At 43.4% G+C, this 18864-nt stretch overlaps 1 protein-coding gene across 1 annotated transcript in view; it reads right to left on the reverse strand.

Annotated features, from left to right (window-relative positions):
• Positions 1 to 1625: 1625 nt before the first annotated feature.
• The window catches only part of ephb3a (eph receptor B3a), a 37253-nt gene continuing 20014 nt past the window's right edge, over positions 1626 to 18864 (reverse strand). The window contains exons 7-15 of the mRNA XM_005752486.2: positions 16590 to 16746; positions 16295 to 16403; positions 15934 to 15986; positions 14225 to 14347; positions 13300 to 13547; positions 8495 to 8710; positions 8055 to 8204; positions 5411 to 5604; positions 1626 to 2241 (exon numbers count right to left, since the gene is read on the reverse strand). Coding sequence (XP_005752543.1) covers positions 2130 to 2241; positions 5411 to 5604; positions 8055 to 8204; positions 8495 to 8710; positions 13300 to 13547; positions 14225 to 14347; positions 15934 to 15986; positions 16295 to 16403; positions 16590 to 16746 — 1362 coding nt within the window. The 3' untranslated portion in view covers positions 1626 to 2129. The remainder of the gene's footprint in view (positions 2242 to 5410; positions 5605 to 8054; positions 8205 to 8494; positions 8711 to 13299; positions 13548 to 14224; positions 14348 to 15933; positions 15987 to 16294; positions 16404 to 16589; positions 16747 to 18864) is intronic.

The raw sequence follows: 18864 nt of genomic DNA on the forward strand, positions 1-18864 counted from the left end.
GGCTGATCATACAGCAGCAGCCTGAGCTGTGAGTCAGAGATGGTTAAGTATGAACCCCCCGACAGTCGAGCTTCCTCTCAGTCAATAAAAACAGTGGGTGACAGCTTCACTCAACCGCGGCAGTACGCAGGGACCTGGTTTGTGTCCTGGCAGACAGATTAAAGCCAAATAACGCTGACATTTGGTGTGAAGCCAGATTAACTTTGCCTCCTTGAAGCCTCTCCAGCAGCAACAGAGACTGCAAAATCCCCAGAATAGTCCTGTGGTCTCGCTAATTGGCGAGCTGTGCGGACGGGGCTTTGATTAATCTTAAATCTTAATGAGTTCATCCAAAGCCGCTGTGATATTCCGACCGAGGAGGTAAAACACGCTCGCTTCTCGCTTAGTTTCATCCCACGGCTGGATGAGAGGAGGCCGGGAACTTCGGCCTAGTGAACCCACGGAGAAATCAAAGAGAATACCAGAGATCCATTTAATAATTTATTTGCATATGATTATCGTAAAAATACTGAAAGAGAAATGCTTATTTTTGTTCTAGTTTTTCTGGCAAATTTTTTTCTTCTTTACAATCTAATACACCTTTACTTGCACAGGAAAAAAAAAAAAAGAGTCTGCCCTAACAGACACATTTTCTTTCAGCGTGACATATAGTTTCAGATATTTAATGACCATTTAACTGTAATTTTCCTCTATTTGTCTGCTCCTCAACATTAAACAAACAAGCATATAAACGAGGGTCATAGAGAGGCCAAAGTCAGGTCAGATAGTTGTAAATGCCGAGCAGGTTGGTCTAATACAAATATAGTGTTATATACAGGCAGTCGTTTTAATAGGAAACTGCGCTGAGAGCCGGCGTGCTGGAGAAAACACGTGAGGAGAGATGAACCAGCGAGCGGTTGATTTTACATCCGTGTTTGTAGGTCTGGTCGCTATTAAGGTCACCAAGCTATCATCTGGATAACGACCTTTTAGATTCACACTGACCTGCAACACCAGAGTTTAATGTACAACACAGCATTACCACAGGCGCTTTTAATTTGAGGAAAAAAGAAAATCCCCAAATCCAACAACAACCAAAAAAAAAGAAAAGAAAAGACAGGCCCTTGAACATGTCTGCTCAGTGGGTTTAAAGGTAATGTACTCTGTGTGAGCAGAACTATTGATTCCTAATTCACCCATTCATGTCTGTCTGCTTTGTTTATGTCAGAAAACAAGTGATTAAAAAAAAAAAAAAGGTAAGTCCAGGTAGGAATCACCTCTTCGCCAGATAATAAGTTAGCATTCAAAACAATGCGTCCGTGAGTCAAACAAGATTAAGAAAAAACGTGGACGTTAAAGCCCATCCAGCAAGATGCCGACAAAGCAACAGTTAAGGAGGACCGTTATTCATCCTTTTCTCGTGAAGACGTTTCCACTTTGGCATGCACATGACGTGTCCCGCACAGTGTCAGCTACGCCTCCCCTCGGACCGAGAGAGAGACGGTGTGAAGACTCGGATGCTTTGTACAGGTTTTGTAACGTCTCCCGTTACACACGGAAGACGGTTTTTAAGAGGAAGCGGATGAAAAGTGTGTAGTTCTTTTTTTCTTGTTTTACAGAAAAAAATAAGAATAATAAAATTTGCAAAATGAATGAACATATTTGGTTGGGTTTTTTTTCTTTTAAAAAGAAAAGGAATCGCTGATTGGAGAGATGGTCCACAGCTGTCTTTGAGCTGGTTTTAAGCAAACGATTGCTTTATCTTGGCACTGTTGCATCATCTGCGTGAAATTGCCCGCCCTGTCCTCAGTCGGAGGGTGAAGAGAAGGAAAAGACTGATTCCCCAACCAGCAGAAAACACATGCAGACATGCAAACACAACCTGAGAGGGAGCAATAAGAAGTCTGGCTTTATGTCAACAGTCACAAATCCACAAGTGTCAAGTAATGAACACACACACTGGAATGGAGAGTTCTCTTTAAACAGACACTGAGTCTCCAGTGGGAAAGAAATCTCCAGATTGGTCCTCTTTCGCTGTGTCGCCGGAGCTTCCATCCTTTTCATTTACTACTTCTTCTTTTTTTAAATTTATTTTACATCAGCTCTTCGTCTCAAGAGTTTTTAGGTAGTTTTTAGCTAGTCCTTCCAGCTCACACCCTGATCGGGAGAGTTTGGCTCATCTGTTGCCGAATGATTTCCTGACTGTTGTCCGGACTCTTCCTGTTGTGTCCCGGCAGCGTTCCTCCCAGCCGCAGCAGGTCCCTGCCAACACAAAGCCACACAGGTCAGCGCCAAGTTCACGGCCACTTTAAACAAAAGGTGCAACTCATTATCGCGCCACTAAGTGCTCTCGCTGAAGGTGGATAAAGGCCTAATCCATCTTGGTGTCAAGCGTAGCTAAATTCTGCAGAGTCTATACACTTAAATCTCCTGGTTATGGACAATGAAAAAATACATTGCCAGGAGAATGAGCTCAAAATTGCTGATCCGGAGATTCGTCTGCTATAAACAGCATCCAACTCAAATGCCAAGCCTGAATCTATTCATCGCATTTCCAGTTTTAATAAAAGTTCAACACATTTCTCGGCTATCTTGGAAAAAGCCCCGCGAGCCTCCGAGTGTCCTTTGTTCCTCGGCCAGTGTCCTTGTTTTTAAGGCCCTCGTGGCACAAGATACTCCACAGATAGCGCCGCATCTCATATCCTCTCTCTCCCTCCGTTATCTGCCCCGACATCACTGAGCAGCCAATGGCAGGTGAGCAGCAGCGAGCGCTCCGACGGCTCGCGCGCGCACGCGCAAACACGGGAGACGCTCTCTAAATCATGCTCTGACAACATGATCCGTTCCCTCTCCTCCTCTTCCTCCTGCTCCTTCTCCATCTATCTCTAGCTGCTGCATACAGATGAGGCCATAAATTAATCATTGGCATGTCATCGGAACACAACAACAGCACAACATGCATACACACACACACACACACACACACACACACACCCATTGCCTTCCTATTTGCTCATCACAGCATTGGGTGCACCCTCCCCTGATGCATTAAAAAGCTCATTAGCAACCTAATTAAACACATTCCTCTCTTTTAGCTTCTCCTCAATCTCCCTTATTACTCACACTTCATCACCTCCTGCTTTTCCACATCAGCAGCTCTGGCTGCTGTCTGTCCTATCACCTACATTCCAGCATCCAGCCAAGTATAGGGGGAATTAAACTGAGGTCAGCCATTACATTTCCACACACAATTAGCTTCGCCGAGCCCAAATCCTGGCATAAGAATCGCCCTTGGGGCTCAGTGTTAGAGTGAAACTGTGAGCCAAGAAGCTGGCATCAGACCCGGATCCTCTGCGTACAATTTCTGCCTCATGTGACTCTGAAACAGGGTGCCATCGCCGACGTCAGAGGCAGGGGCTCGAGGACGTGTGCTCGTTTCGTTACGCATCGGTTAAGATGTAGGGATCTGGTACGTCTTAAAAGAAGTACTAATCATTAAAATTCAACAGTGAGAACAAGCTCGAAATCGAAGACGGGCGCCTACGAGTAAGCGAAATCTTTACACGTCCACGGGAAATGTCAGAGTCCGCTGTCTGCTCGCAAAGGCCTTCAGCTCAAAGAGGCATCCTCCAAGTCCCCCAAAAGCATAAAACAAAACCGAAGCCAACAAGCATGAACCCTGTTGTGCCTTTCCTTAGGCCAGCCATAATTTTCTTTACTGTGACATCTCATTCCCACAACCCAGAGGCGCGGCGCTGCTCGTCCCTGCACCAGTCTTCATCCTGCACTTCACAGCCGTCATATGCAATACAGAGGACAATTTCGCACAAGGTGAAAGAGAAGGAATTGCATCACTGCTTCCTTGTGTTTGCACTATTTCTGCTCTTATTGCAGAAAGACCTCAAAAGCATTTTATGCCTCGGTTATACATCAGGTGCCAAGTCTGCCACAACACAGCTGGTATTATTTCTAATTAGAGTCCATGCTTCTGCATTTACTGTAAACTCTGGCTGCTGCTGCTGTGACCCAGGAATCCTCAAAACGGACACGAGCTGGATTCTAAATTTGCAGCCCCAAACACTCGTTTAGAACTTCCTGTGCATGGAAATCCACTGATATTTTATTTATTTTTTCTGTAGCAGCTACCAAGAAAAGTAAATTCAGCGAGTTTCTCTGAAGAGTTGCTAAATCTCGCAGCAAACATGCCAAGGTGGTGACAGTGAAGCGCTTTGCTCTTTCCACAAAGGACTGAGACGCAACACTTTTCTAAAAGCAACACTCTCCATCCACTTTTCAACTTCTCTTCATCTACTTTAACATTAACTTCAACTTCAACATTGATCTTTAGCTAGAAAAAGAGAAAACTGTCTCAAAGTGCTCGCTGGGTGGTGGGAAAGTGTCTGAAACCTCCAGCCTTCCAACAAGGTAATCAAAGTCTGGGATTCTAACAGATCTATGTAGCAATGGGAATTGCATTTACCTGTGTGTTCCACCCGGAGTCTGGAGAGTGTAACACCGGAAGGTGAGAAGTAGAGACTCATGACTGTTTATTAAGAGTTTAATAAAAGTTTACCTCGGAGGAGGGAAAGTTCAACTGAGCATCTTGTGAAGTTTATGGAGAGAACAAGATGAAACAATCTATACCATCTCTGGATGGAAGAGAAAATTTAACCGAACTTACTTGTCTTCCTATAACCGACAGAAAAACCATACTGAAATCAGCCCGACTCTGACATGTCACATGGACATCTACTTTAAATTTATCCTGCATATACAGTTAGATTTGAAGAGCAAAGTTTCAGATTTAATTCAAGAGGTTTTTACTAAATATTTGAATGAACTGTTCAGGAATTGCAGCCATTTTTATACATAGCCCCACATTTTTAATTGGACGTTTGACTGGCAAACAGTTTTAATAGGCGGGTGAGACCGGTGGGTGAGACCGGTTCCCTCCTTGTTATTTCACGGTAAATGAAGAAAACATAATAAACAAAGTTCATTAAGAGGGAAGAGAGGGAAGCCATCAATTCACTGAAAAACAATCTGGTACTTTCTTAAAAAGAAAAGAAGAGACTGGTCAGCTCAGCAAGACCAAAAGTGAACTAAAGTGGATGATCGCAGAGTTATTTACATGGTTAACAGAAACATCTTCAAAACATCTAAACAAATCAAAAAGAAAAAAGGAAAAAAAAACAACAACCTTGAACTAGTTTTTTCAATCACTATAGAGGATTCACAAAGTGCAAACCACTGGTTACACACAAGAAACAAGAAGGCCAGATTAAACTTTGTAAGGGAAAAATCTAAAACAACCTGCACAGTTCTGAAAAAAAAACCTTTGGACAAATCAAACCAAGATGAATTGACTGTTTGCCTTAATATGCAACTTAATATGCACTGCAACAAATCAAGGACCTAACTGTAGACTCACCCTGAGTAGGTGCTGGTCACCACCTTGAGGCTTGCGGCGTTGCGAAGCAGCTTGTCCAAAGTGCTGACGATTCGGGAGAATTTGGGCCTCAGGTTTCTCTCCTTCATCCAGCACTCCAACATCAGCTGGTGCAGCACCATGGGACAGTCCATGGGTGGGGGCAGCCGGTAGTCCTGCTCTACTGCTGTCATCACCTGAAGGCAAAGGAAGTCAATCTTAACAACTGGCTTGTCCACACAGGGAGTGTTTCACTTGTTGTGCATCACTTTGAAGCTGACAGTTTACTCCTGACTGATGAATGGTAATCCTCTCATTTATTTACAATATCCAGTATGCTGCACTCTCATTGGTAGTCGCTTCAATCACTCAGCTCTAAGTTGAGAAAAGTTTATACTGGAATTGTCTGTCTAAGTCGGGCACTTAAATAATTTTAACCGTGCACGTAACTTAACGGTCACAAAAATTTGTATCTGTAAGGTAATTTTGTTTGAGTCTCCACTAAATACTGAATGAAGCTAAAAGCAATAATATAGTATATTTGATGTCAACACTGACAAGGGTTTTATTACAAGTGTAAGATAGTGTAAAAAACTAAGGTGTAAACATGTTTCATCCTCAGTGCTTGCCAAGCTGTCTCCAAGGTAGGAGAAATGTGACCATCAACCAGTTTTCAGCCAGTGGGAGGGTACACCGACATCGCTAAAGTTAGCTAGCTAGTTAGTGCCAACGCTAGCTAGCAAGCTAGCTAACATTGGTTTGTTTTTGTTTTTGTCAGGTATTAATATTATACTTGTGGCATGATTTGATGTTTGTGGATGCTGAAGTGTCTTGATGAAGTCTTTGATGTAAAAAAGGGTCGGAGGCTTGACGAGTTGTAAAGTTCTGCAAAATGAAGCAGCTAATGTTGATAATGGTCATTAGCTACAATCGCCATTTTCAACAAGCGCATTACTAGCCGTCTTTGGATTTGAAACAACACTACCCTGTTCATGTACTATGCAAAAAGTATTTTGTACTATGCAGAAGTGTACTACAAGAGATAACTGAAAGAATACACCATAATAATGTTTAAAATGTTTAGGCTGTTAGCATTTTAAGAGGAGAATACCATTTGTTTTGCAAGTTTTTGATCATTTGCTAAAGAAATCTGAAACTTGTTTCAGCTATTACTCTTCATCCTTTGTATACTTGTAAGAAATTTTAATGGAAACCTATCTTAGAGTTTTCAGAAATTATTGCATTAAGGGATAAAGTTGAGGGGTCTCTGAAATCATTAAATTTCCTTTGAAGACAAAGAACACCGATACATTTGGACACATTTTATGGCAAGCTTTCTGATAATTGTAAACCTGTCTCACTCTGGTCCATAATCATTTCCGCCACAAACACATTCAAATGAAGATTACATTTGAAATTTGCTATGCTAAATAAATATCAACCCAGAAGACTGTGCATAAGGATTTAGGCAAATTTCATGTGGCGCCTCTACAGAGTGTTACCATTTGGCTCTGAATCATTCGTATTATGCTCATTCTGTTTGGCCTTTGTTGTTGTGGTGTGAGAATAATCGGCAGTTCCTGTATTATCTCCTGCATTAGACAGTTCCTCAGCTCGTGCTGTCACACATTCCAATCTTTCTTTCAGCGTCTTAACAAAACTATAAAAACAATATTCTCAAATTTGTCACTTCAGAACTGGCATGATTGATGGGAGAAACAATAAACTGGAGGAAGAACACGTTGGCTCACGGATGCGAGTTCGCCTAGCAACTGCATTTGCCTCCGTAAGCTGCGTATGGGTTTTAACTCCCCACAACAATAAAAAAATGCCATTTGGGAACAATAAAACATTTCTGCAGCGCTTCTCGTCTCCCACCGCTTGTTCTTTGATTTTTATGTCGTGCTTCTAGTCTGCGAGTACTTCTGTTTATATCTCGTATTTGTTGACTCTGTTGCTTATTGAGCGATGACTGTGGCACAAAGGCTATTGGGAACAATAGTGGGCTTCTACTTTGATGCTTTCATTACTGCATGTGGGTTCTGTTGTGAAAGTTATACATACATTACTGCCATTTTTCATTTCTGATCCTTTTTTTTCTCCTTTGCTTTATTGGTATCAGCGTTATAAGTCGCTTTTTTGAAGCTCAGTACAGAGCAGATATTCCTCAGAGAGTGAAGTGGAGGTGTACACATTGCTTCAGTACTTTGTTCAGGGAGGAGGAACCAAGAGATTTATTTTTTCTTTCCTTCGAGCTCACTGCTGCAGTTACAATGTCTGTGCAGTGCAGATAGCCTACAGGTACCAACACACGTAAAGAAGAAGGAGAGAAAAAGCCAATCCTGAGTATGCCTTTGTAAGTGTGAGGAGGGAGGCTTTGCAGTATGGATTTGTAGGGGGGTGGGCAGGCCAGGGCCGTAAATAAGGTGGTAAAAACTAGAACATAGGCACGCAGCTGCAACCAGCATCTGCAGTGAGGAGATAAAGACAGCAGAACAGGCCCGAGTCCAACATGTCACGCTGGAAATCAAAGCCACAGCAGCCTGGAGAAACTCTCAGCCGGCCCTAAACTTAGACATGAAACTCCTTCCATGAGCTTTCAGGCTATAGATATACGTTTTCTCGTGAGACTCTTGTGCTGACTTACATCCTGGTTGCTCATGTCCCAGTATGGCCGCTCTCCATAGGAGACCACCTCCCACATGACGATGCCGTAGCTCCATACGTCACTGGCAGAGGTGAACTTCCTGAAGGCAATGGCCTCTGGTGCTGTCCACCGAATGGGAATCTTACCGCCCTGCACACACAGACAGAGGGGGATGGTATCAGCACTCTGAAAGATACTCCAATCCTATAAGCGCAGGCACAAGCAGCAGCACACAAATGCAAAAAAAAAAAAACAGCAAATGCAAATTTCACAGATGGTGTCGCGCGCCAACGTAAATATTGGCACACGTGAACAGTCACACATGCATTTATGTGTACATGTGAAACAAGTGAGGGGGGATCGAATTAAGACGCCCAATTAAACAAGCACAGTGTACACAAACGCACAGCGGCACACACATTCACGCGTATTTCACCAACCAGAGAGCTTGTGTAAGTGGGGTCAGCGGAGGTGTCGTCCAGAAAGCGCGACAGGCCAAAGTCGGAGACCTTGCAGACCAAGTTGCTGTTGACCAGGATATTTCGGGCGGCGAGGTCTCGGTGAACATAGTTCATGTCTGACAGGTACTTCATGCCTGCAGCGATGCCACGCAGCATCCCGACCAGCTGTGTCATTGTGAAGCGCCCGTCGTTCAGCTGCAAGCAAGGAAAAAAAAACACACATGCACACAGTCAGAGATAGAGGGGGAGAAGCGGGGAGGGTGCAGCAGACGAGGCGGTTAATGAACAGGGAGTGGAAAATGAGAAAGAGAAAAGATGTGTTGAAACAGATGATAGGGGCGAGTACGGGAGATAAGAGGAGAACCAGAGGCAGGAGATCAGTCACCGAGGCCACGTAAACATGACATCTGTCATAGTGCTTCATGGCTCCCGCTGACAGTCACTGACAGCTGACCTTTTCATGCATGCTGTCCAATTAGCTGATTAATTAGAGTCTTTACTGTCATACTAAAGCTGGTATGGCTCGCCATTGACTCAACAAAACAATATAATAATGGGAGCCAAAACACTGCAATCAAAACCAGACCACTGCAGGTATTTTCCCCTCATTCACTGACTGACAAACTAGTAGCAGTTAAAGGCTGAACATGGCTTTGCTTTTTCTTCTTCCTGTTGACATGAGAATAAAATCAGCCCGTCAACAAAATCACTATGTCATGTTGCTCAAAGATCATTTGTAAAAAGGGCAAAGTCCTCGAGAAGCAGAGATTTGCCCTCTCGTGCAACATTTGAGAAGCATGAAAGTAATCTTAGATGAGGGCTTTCAGGGTTTAATTTACAATTCTCCGCATTTGTGACGCGTGTCACATACTCGAGATCGCAATAAATCAGCGCTCCTGACTCGCGAAGGCGCGTGTACCCTGATGTGTGGGAGCTGAACTAAAACTAATCAATTAACCAGTTAAAAAATGATCTGAAATTTCTGCAAAATTGAACGAAGCTACGGTGGGAGGTTTTCTCTCATGACCTGAATATCTAATCCGAGCGAAGGGAGTCACAGGGGTGGGGAAAATAAGAATTTTTTTCCCGACATAATCAATTCCTTCTTTGGCTCCGCGATGAGAAAGCAAAGAACACAGGACGTGCCATCGCAAACCCATAAACATCCTGCCTTGTAGTCTGCACACTCCAATGAAGTCTGACAGGCAAACAAGCCGGGATGGATGGATGTGTAAACAGCCGTGATTCATAGCAGGCCTTCAAAGCCACGGTGGCATGAGTGCATGTGTGTTATTTCTGTGTTTCTATAAAGTTTTCTACATGTGCATATGTCCACATGTCCGGGGGGGGAGTCTGAAGCTCCACTGCGGGTGACACGCTTGGACAGTTTGTGCATGTGTGCGTGCACGTGTGTGTGTGTGCATTAACTCAATAGTTTCCTTGTTAGAGCAGGACTCTGAGTTCCTCTGAGTCACAGGCAGTGTGACACTGGCGGGAGAGCGGGGGTGAGGAGAGCACAGAGCAGGCACTTTTTCTGTTATCTGTAGGACAGCTGGCTGAGAGGAGTGGGTGAGAAGGAGGGGAAAAAAAAGCTCAGGCTGCACTATCAGATGTGGAGCTGCAAATAATGAGTGTTGGCGTTATCAGTTCATTATTTATAAATTGAAAATTAACTTGAAAATTGTGAAAGTGTCCAAAATGCTTAGAAAGGAGACGGCGAGTTGGCTTGATGATTGACAAACGAATAAAAATGACGAAATACAATAAAAACACATATCCTAAAACCCAAAGATTTTATACATAAAAACATCTGAAATCGTCCGCAGTAATGATACAGATGATTACGTGATAACTAAGATTAGAACCAACAAATGTTAATTTAACTGAGCAACTGAGAGAAAGAAAAGAAATCAGAGCCTTTGATTCTGAAAAACAGACTGTAAAGAACAGGTTTAGAAGATCTCCAAAAAGTTGATTCTGTTCATCTGGACGTAGCGTTTTGTGGGAGAAACGTTTCGTCACTCATCTGAGTGACTTCTTCAGTCTCAGCTGACTGCAGGTTTCCCCAATCTTATAAACAGCCCACTGAGGAACAATGGGAGGTCAGTTCCTTAATTCCCCAACTCTCTGTGAATGGTACTCATGACCACTGATCAGTGGTTGTTGATCAATGGTCATGAGAATTTGCATAATTAAGATCAAGGAACTGACCTCCCAGCCCATTGTTCCTTCAGTGGACTGGTTTCAGTCATTATGCAAATGTACTGTTTATAAGGTTGGGGAAACCTGCAGTCAGCTGAGACTGAAGAAGTCACTCAGATGAGTGACGAAACGTTTCTCCCACAAAACGCTACGTCCAGATGAACAGAATCAACTTTTTGGAGATTTACTTTCCTGGATGATTGAGCATGCATCAAGAGGTTTAGAAGATATTTGTCACTATTTTCATGTATCAGCGTTATACTTAAAAAGTTCATGTACTTAAAAAGTGCTGCTGCACAAAGTAAATCTAAAGTATTTTAATGATTTGCCTAAATTATTGACTCATTAATGTGCACATCGGTTTAATGTGGCAGCTGGACAGGAGTTCAATCACCGATACCTTGCTGAAATGCTTTATATATAATAACACAGCATCATATATTAGTAGATTTACAATCTAAAATCAGCATATTTATATCATATCAGTGTTATCAGTCCGATCTAGATGTTGGGTAATGCAAGCTTAACAGCACTCTGGTCTGATAGCATTCGTGGTGTCATAATCATATTGGAGTGTGGCTGTCACCGCCCAATGCCCACTTCCCTGTATCGAAATGTAAACCAGCTAGCCCCCGCTCGCTAATTTCTGGCACTGCCGAGGTTAGCTGAGCTCAGTAACCCACTCTTAAAGAACCGTTAAAGTGTCACCAAACATATTAAGTTCAGATGAATAAGTCGGTCTCTACCGACTGGTTGGAGAAAAGCGTGGAAATCAACTAGAGCCAGCCGTTCATCGCCAATACGACGGTAAACTCGCCCCTCATGTCAGCGGTTTCTGTAAAGCTACTTATTCAGACAACATTTACAAATGTTATTAATTAGTTACACAGCGACTAAACGTAAAAAAGGAACAAGATTTTGAGTGATTAAATTTCAGAAGCTACGACTGATGAATATTTATCATTTATTCCATCTCGACAAATAATTATCAAAACTGATTAATTCCCCGCTGATCGAGAAAAGGAAGTGAGGGCTCTCGTGTGGAGCTGCAGCTATTATTCTTATTGCTGATAAATCAGCTGGTTTTCAGGTAATTAATGAATCCTTGTAAACTCCGATAGATCTTTCACAGAGTCAGAGAGGACCACGTCAAACCGCTTCTTTTTAAAACAAATATATTAGCACTCTAAAGTCCAAAAGGCTTTGAATTGAGAACGATTTTTAAAAAGAGATCAAATTGTGCTTGACAATTAACATCCTGAAAACTGAAAAAAGTGAAATTTGTGATTATTTTATTTTGTTTGAAATGCATAATATTAACATGTACATAAGTATTAAAAGTACTGCATTGATAAGTATTGAGAAGTTTGAAATTCTTCTTAGATCTGGCCACTTGACCAGTCCGAGCGATTGGGGTAGAAGGACCTTTTCTGCAGCACTCCACCAATCAGGCCTGTTTGATAGAGTGGCGAGACTGAAGGTTACCCGAAGGGCTTTAAGACCATGAGAATCAAAATACTCTGGTCTGATGAATCAAACATCGAACCCCTGGCTTGAATGCCCAGCATCACATCTGGAGGAAACTAAGCATCACCTGGCTAATACCATCCCTACAGTGAAGCATGGTGGCGTGCTGTAGGGAAGGTTTTCAGAAGCAGGAAGTGGCAAACTAGTTAGGATCAAGGGTAAGATGAATGCAGAGATATGCAGCCTAGATGATAACCTGCTCCAGAGCGCTCTGGATCTTAGACTGGAGCAAAGGCTCATGTTCCAACACAACAACAACCCTGAGCACACAGCCAAGAGTGGCCTTGAGCAGCTTCAACAAAGTACTGAGCAATACTTTTTTAAACTGTGTGACGAATTCTCTTTAAGAGAGAACCGACATCACACCAGGCATCAAACCCACCGAAACCAGCTCGACAAGCTGGTCAGTGTCGCCTTTCTTCAATATCATTAACAATATCCCCCGAAAACTGCTATTAATACCAGCATCAGAGCATTTATTCATCGCAAGCATGAAGAATCGTCATTTAGTCAAAAAGCTGCAATAGTCTTCTTCACAGTACAGCCACGCAAGAAAACACATTTTATTGGATGTAAATGACATGTAATAGTCCCCACGCAGCTGGAAATGTACCTTGTGACACCTCATTTCTCATCCCGCCTTTGTTCAGCGTTTTGTGTAGGTGGTCTGAACCAAAAACTCTGATCACTAATGTATTCTGCGGTGGTACAAAGACTCTCTAATACACAGAAGCAAACCTATCCAAAGGTCTGCGTGTGTGACAGTTTTCCACCAGGAGTTTGTGCACGGGAAGAGCCTGTCAGCATCACTCAGTCACGTCAAGCAGAGACACTATGCTTGTCTCCAGGCGTTATATTGCGCATTTAATCTCTATCACTCAGCAAGTAAAGAGCCTCGGGGTGTTTTACAGAGAGTAAAACATTCTGATAACCCAGAGGTATCGTGAATGACTGTGTGTGTGTGTGTGTGTGTTCCTCTCAGCTTTGATGCAAACAGAAAGCAATCTTTTTTCTGTCAGAGGTGTTGGGCGGCGCACGCCTCCCGCCAAGCTTACCCTGAGGAAGGAATCGAGCGCTCCGTTCTCCATGAATTCGGTGATGATGAGGACGGGGCAGCTTCGCGTCAGGACGCCCTCCAGACGGATCACGTTGGGGTGGTCGAACTGACCCATGATGGAGGCCTCGGCGAGGAAGTCCCGCCTCTGACGCTCGGTGTAGCCGGCTTTCAGCGTCTTGATCGCCACCACCATCTCCCTGCGCCCGGCCTGCTTGAGACGCCCGCGGCACACCTCGCCAAATTCACCTGGAGCGAGGAGAACGAGGTGGCGAGAGGAGGGGTGGGGGGTGATGGAGGTGGGCAGGGGTTGAGTGAGCAGAGGAATGAACGGGGAGGAGGGGTGGCGGGAAAGAGAGCGTCAGGGAGAGTGCGGGGAGAGGAAGCGTTACTGGTCGGACTCGGGAGTGAGTTGAGGGTCGACTTCGACTGTGGGAGAGAATTAGAAAAGAGAAGACGGGGGTCGCTAGTGGGGTCAGGGGTCGAAGATGTTGGGGAGAGAGGGAGTGACTGGTATAGATCGAGTGTGCAACCTGGGAGGGGTGCAGGAAGACAGAGGGTGGGCAAGGTACTTGAGGGTTTTGCATTTGGTGCCTGAGTACGAATGTTTACAAGGGAAGGAAAGACAGAGAAGACAGGAAGGTTGAACGAGCGGGAGCAGACTGTCATTTGAGGTGAAGTTAGGACACAACATGCTGCTGGAAAGACAAGAAAGAAAGAAATAAAGGAAGGAGGGGCGGAGAGCTACAGAGAAGTCCTTCCCACCCACAGCTCTCATGTGCACTCTGAATCCTAACCTTGCTCTCCCACAGAGGACTCTCTAACAGAGCAGCGCCCGGCCTTGATGGCATACTCTTGCTCAAATAAATGTTTAATAAAGGTAAATTATTCTGTCCACTTGGACAAAAAACATCAAGGTTCTTTACCTGCGCCGATGACTTCTTCTATTTTTACACAGGAGATGTCTATTTCTTTGGCAAACTCGTGGACTGCGTCATTGGGGTCCTCGTAGGTGAAAGGGTCGATGTACACTTTGACCCCCGGAGAAACTAAAAAATAGAGAAAAATGGAAAAAATCTGCATCTTTAATGTCGTTCATATGAGTTCATCTGTTAAAAGCAAAGCTTTGATTACGCCAACGGCTGAATAATATGAGTGAAATCAATGCTGCAGTATAAATAAGACATGTTCCTAGCTATGCTGTGTTTGATCCACGGATAGCAAAGCCAGACGATGAATCCACACTGATTCATCTCAACAACTTTGTGGCGAACTGCTATGAGATTCAGCATTCGTGTAATGAAAAGGATAAATCCTAATCCTAAAGATCGGTCTGACTTTTCTTCTGATGCACGAGTGGACATTTTTTACAGAGTGGCCACATATTGAATAAGTGAATCGAAATATGGCTGCAGTGAGAAGATTTCTAACATACAAAAACAGAACATAAGATATAAAACACGGAAAAATCCACTTAATTCCTACATGAACATTTACACTGATGTAGGAAATTGTAGGCATCTGCCCACATGTGAGTTAATCCCAGGATCAGGTCAAAATTTAAGGCCTAATCGTGTAATTTCCTTCTCGACACATACAAGGTTTTAATAATCACACCACATGTTATTTTCAGAGACCTTATAGTGCCATCCTGAGAGCACTTCTCTCTCAGACTGAAGGTTTGCTTGTGGTTCCTACGGTATTTAAAAGAAGACTGGGAGGCAGAGCCACCGCCACCGCATCCACCACTCAGCATTTAATAATTAGCTGTTATTCATCTCTGGCTCTCTTCCACAGCGTGTCTTTTATCCTGTTTTCCTCCACTCATTCCCAACTGGTCATGGCAGATGTATGCCGGACATTTTCTTCCTTTTAAAAGGGAGTTTTCCCTTCCCGCAGTTGCCAAGTGCTGGCTCATAGGGCATCGTATGATTTGGGGGGTCTTTAATTTATAATATAAAGCACCTTGAGGCGACTGCTGTTGTGATTTGGTAAAATTGAATCACTGAGTTTAGTTTATAATAACTGCAAGTGACACTATTGTGCTCAGACAGAGACTCACAGCACAGCAGTAGATTCTTAGTCCTGTTCTCCTACTGATAGCGCCTTGATTAAGATCTGTGCAGCGAGGCTGATGTTTTGCATTAGAATCTATCAAACCTATCAAAACAAAATATAGTTAACAAACAATTCATTTTGCTTTATTTTTGGCCTTCAAATAACAGCATCCCGTCCACAGGCAGACAGAAAAGTGGAGAACTTGAATCACATTGGGGAGCTTGCAACTCATGCCATGTGTGTCTCAGGGGGAAAAAATAGAAACCAAACAAATGACTTTCCGCAGACTGAAATTTCATCAAGCAAAGACCTCGGAAAAATGTTGCATTAACAAATATTTTACATTTCAGTGTGTGGGCAGCCCCTCCTCGTCCAGTGTGGAATTATTTCCCGCTGCGCACATATCTACTTCAACTCAGATGATCTGTGTGCTCGGACCTCCTCCGAGACAACAGGGAAATGTTTTCCTGCCTCAAACAGGTGATTGGATAATTGATTGAATCAGTGGGCTAACTGTGCTGGCATGAGCAAAAGTAGCACAGAGGAGACGGTTTCCAAGCTCAGCACATAAACTTACTGTATTGCTGCAGTTTCTCAGTGTACTCCAGCTCTGACCCGCTGCGCTGCTTCCTGTAAACAAGAAGCACATGAGAAAAGTCACATTGACATAATCAGCCCTGGCCAGCTTTCCAGGTACAGTGAATCAAGCTAACGTCTAACTGCGCTATCAGATAATCACAGGCTGAGGACGAAACTCCTGGCAGCACATCTGCTTTTTCCTTTCTTTGTTTCCCCTCTTTTGGAGCTGATTTGTAGCGGCTAACAGTTTACATCCTCTGAGAGCATGTTAAAATTTAATGAGCGTCTTTGTTCAAAGTCTAACGGACAAAGTGAAAACATGTAGTTCAGCCTGTCGGTAATGAAAATCAAACACTTACTTAAGGCAGACAACAGCGATAACCACCAAGGCAACAATGACCACCAGACCCGCGGACGCCGAGCCGATGATGAGAGGCAGCTGGTCCTGCACGGACTTCTGAGGGTCACCTGGGCCACGGAGACACACAAATGAATGCATAACAGCAGAGAGATTAAAGGGTGGCTTGCGCTGCATGCATAATGGCTACCAATTAGGGCAGCCATAAAAACTATCAAGTCTGAACCCTCATTAAGAGAACCGCTGCAGCAGATCATCAGGAACAGACGGTAAGGTGGGAAAGAACGAGTCCGTACTGTGGAGGCTGGTGCTGAAGTCCATGGGGTTGCTGTAGCGTCCATACCCAGCAACGGTGCGTGCTCTGACCTGCACCACGTAGGGCGTGGCAGCCCGCAGCCCCTCCACCTTGGCTGAGCTGTGCTGGGAAGTTACAGTGTGTGACATTGCCTGGCCCTGAAGGAAAAACATAAATATTAAATATTAGAGCAGCAGGGTTATGTGTCTCCATCTTTCTATCCTCGCTTAGCTTCACAAACTAATATCATACTTTGAAAAAATGTCGTGTCATAATTTTCTTCTTAGGGATTAAAGGATGAATTCATTATTCGTGGATGTGCCAGTCCTTCTTTTTATTCTAACAGACTAATAAGTTTTGCTCTTGCTGCTTTCTTTAGTCTATTACAGGCGTGGCAAACATACGGCACAGGGGCCAGAATTGGCCTGGCGAAGACTCTCATCCGGTCCGCTGGAGAATGTGAAGGAGGACATACACACTGTGGACTTTTGACTCATACATTTCATGGCTTGTAAAATGAGTTTGACATCCCTGGTCTGACCAGCTGGTTTTTTATTACTAATAAATGAGCCATTGCTAGCTGAAGATTGGCAATTTTCTTCTAGCTTTAGTGTTATAGACCCTTTTACAGTTTGTAAACAGTGATTACGTAGGCAGTAAAAGAGTCTGTAGTTCTTTTTAGTATATAACATTATCCTGGAAGTGTCACTTGTGACCACAGTACTTGGTGTTTAACAAAAATTGCTGTTATGTTTTAAATTCAGACGATAAGTGTTCTTTAAAACAAATACAGCTGAAGATGAACTCATAAAGAAAGAATCAAACCTGTGCTGATATTCAGTGTAGCAGGAGTAGGTCTTAAAATTTTAAAATGACTTAGCATTTTCCTCCCCTGGCTCCTTTATCTGAAAGTCAGCAGATTCTTTTTTTTTATTGGGCTTTTTCTGTGAGACGACTGAAATACGGTCTGCAGTTAATGCAAGCTTTAGTGGTAGTCACGTTTTGTACTACAACATAGAAAAATCCAAGTTAATACCTCTCTTGTGTATTCTGAAACTGTAACCAACCCAAGCCAACACAGAGGAGCCAAAAAAAACTACAGCTTCTTTAATGGCCACTTGAGGCTTGCTCTAAAAGTGACTCAATCTCCATAGACACCCATGTTAAAATGTCCAACTTTACAGCATTAAAAACACATGTTTACAGCCTGGCATTAAACAAAAAACAGTTTGGGCCTCTGTGGATAGTTTCCCTCTTTGTTATAACTGTATCCACCGAATACTGGAGTTGCATTAATACAGTTTATAGAAGAAGCTGCTGAACAAGCTTGTTAGTGTTTGCACTGTTAGCACTGTTCGAACTATGGCATCAAAATAGTGAGATTTTGGAGACACATGACCTCTAACTACTTGTCTAACCTGACTGTCATTTGGACAATGCAGGGTCAAGCGAACAAGTTCCAGTCACGCAGGCCTACAGGCTGGTCAATGACAAACACTTGTGTATGACTGGGTGGAAAAAGCCTCCTTGCGATTTCTTTGGCCACTACTATGTTGCTGCAGTCGTAGTTAGAAATTGAAGCGACAGACATGTGTAAAAACACTGTCCAACTACTCTCTGAGCTGTAGTGAGACTGTGAAAAGAGCAACACAACACATAGACAGCAAAAAATGCAAATTGCAGGCTGCACTGATGAAGCTTTTACCTAAAAAGTGAAAAATGTTTTGTGATTTGCATCGTGACTTTTCTTGTTTTACTGCTGCTGTTAATGCAATTGCTAGACAATTTTTTGTGAAGTATCTTCTTTTCAATCGATTTCAACCTTCAGGACAGGGGCGCCACCAAGGGTGGTTTCAGGGGGGGCACTGGTCATCCCCCCACAATTCTCCTGTCTGTCCAGGAAGGCCCTGGCATATTTTTCCATATATTTTTTTGGTTGTTGTATCACATCCAGGGTTTGGGTGTGACGCATTGGAAAGTAATACTTTAAGCTTGATTTAGACTTCTGTGGGAAATCTTCATCCTATCTTACAACATGACTGGAAGTCCCTCTTAACACTTAACCTTCCACATATCTTTTCTCCCAAGAAATTTAACTACATGGCAGGTCAAAGCTGCCCGGAAAGACTATGTTTCAGTAAGAAATCTACGTCAGTTACTGTTAAGAGAAGAGGTAACTAGCGGTTTACAGCTTTTGAGGACTGAACATACAGGGAGTGCAGAATTATTAGGCAAATGAGTATTTTGTCCACATCATCCTCTTCATGCATGTTGTC

Source organism: Pundamilia nyererei, unplaced genomic scaffold (assembly GCF_000239375.1).
Source record: "Pundamilia nyererei isolate P.nyererei 1_Seehausen unplaced genomic scaffold, PunNye1.0 scaffold00362, whole genome shotgun sequence".
In the NCBI taxonomy this organism is placed as follows: domain Eukaryota; kingdom Metazoa; phylum Chordata; class Actinopteri; order Cichliformes; family Cichlidae; genus Pundamilia; species Pundamilia nyererei.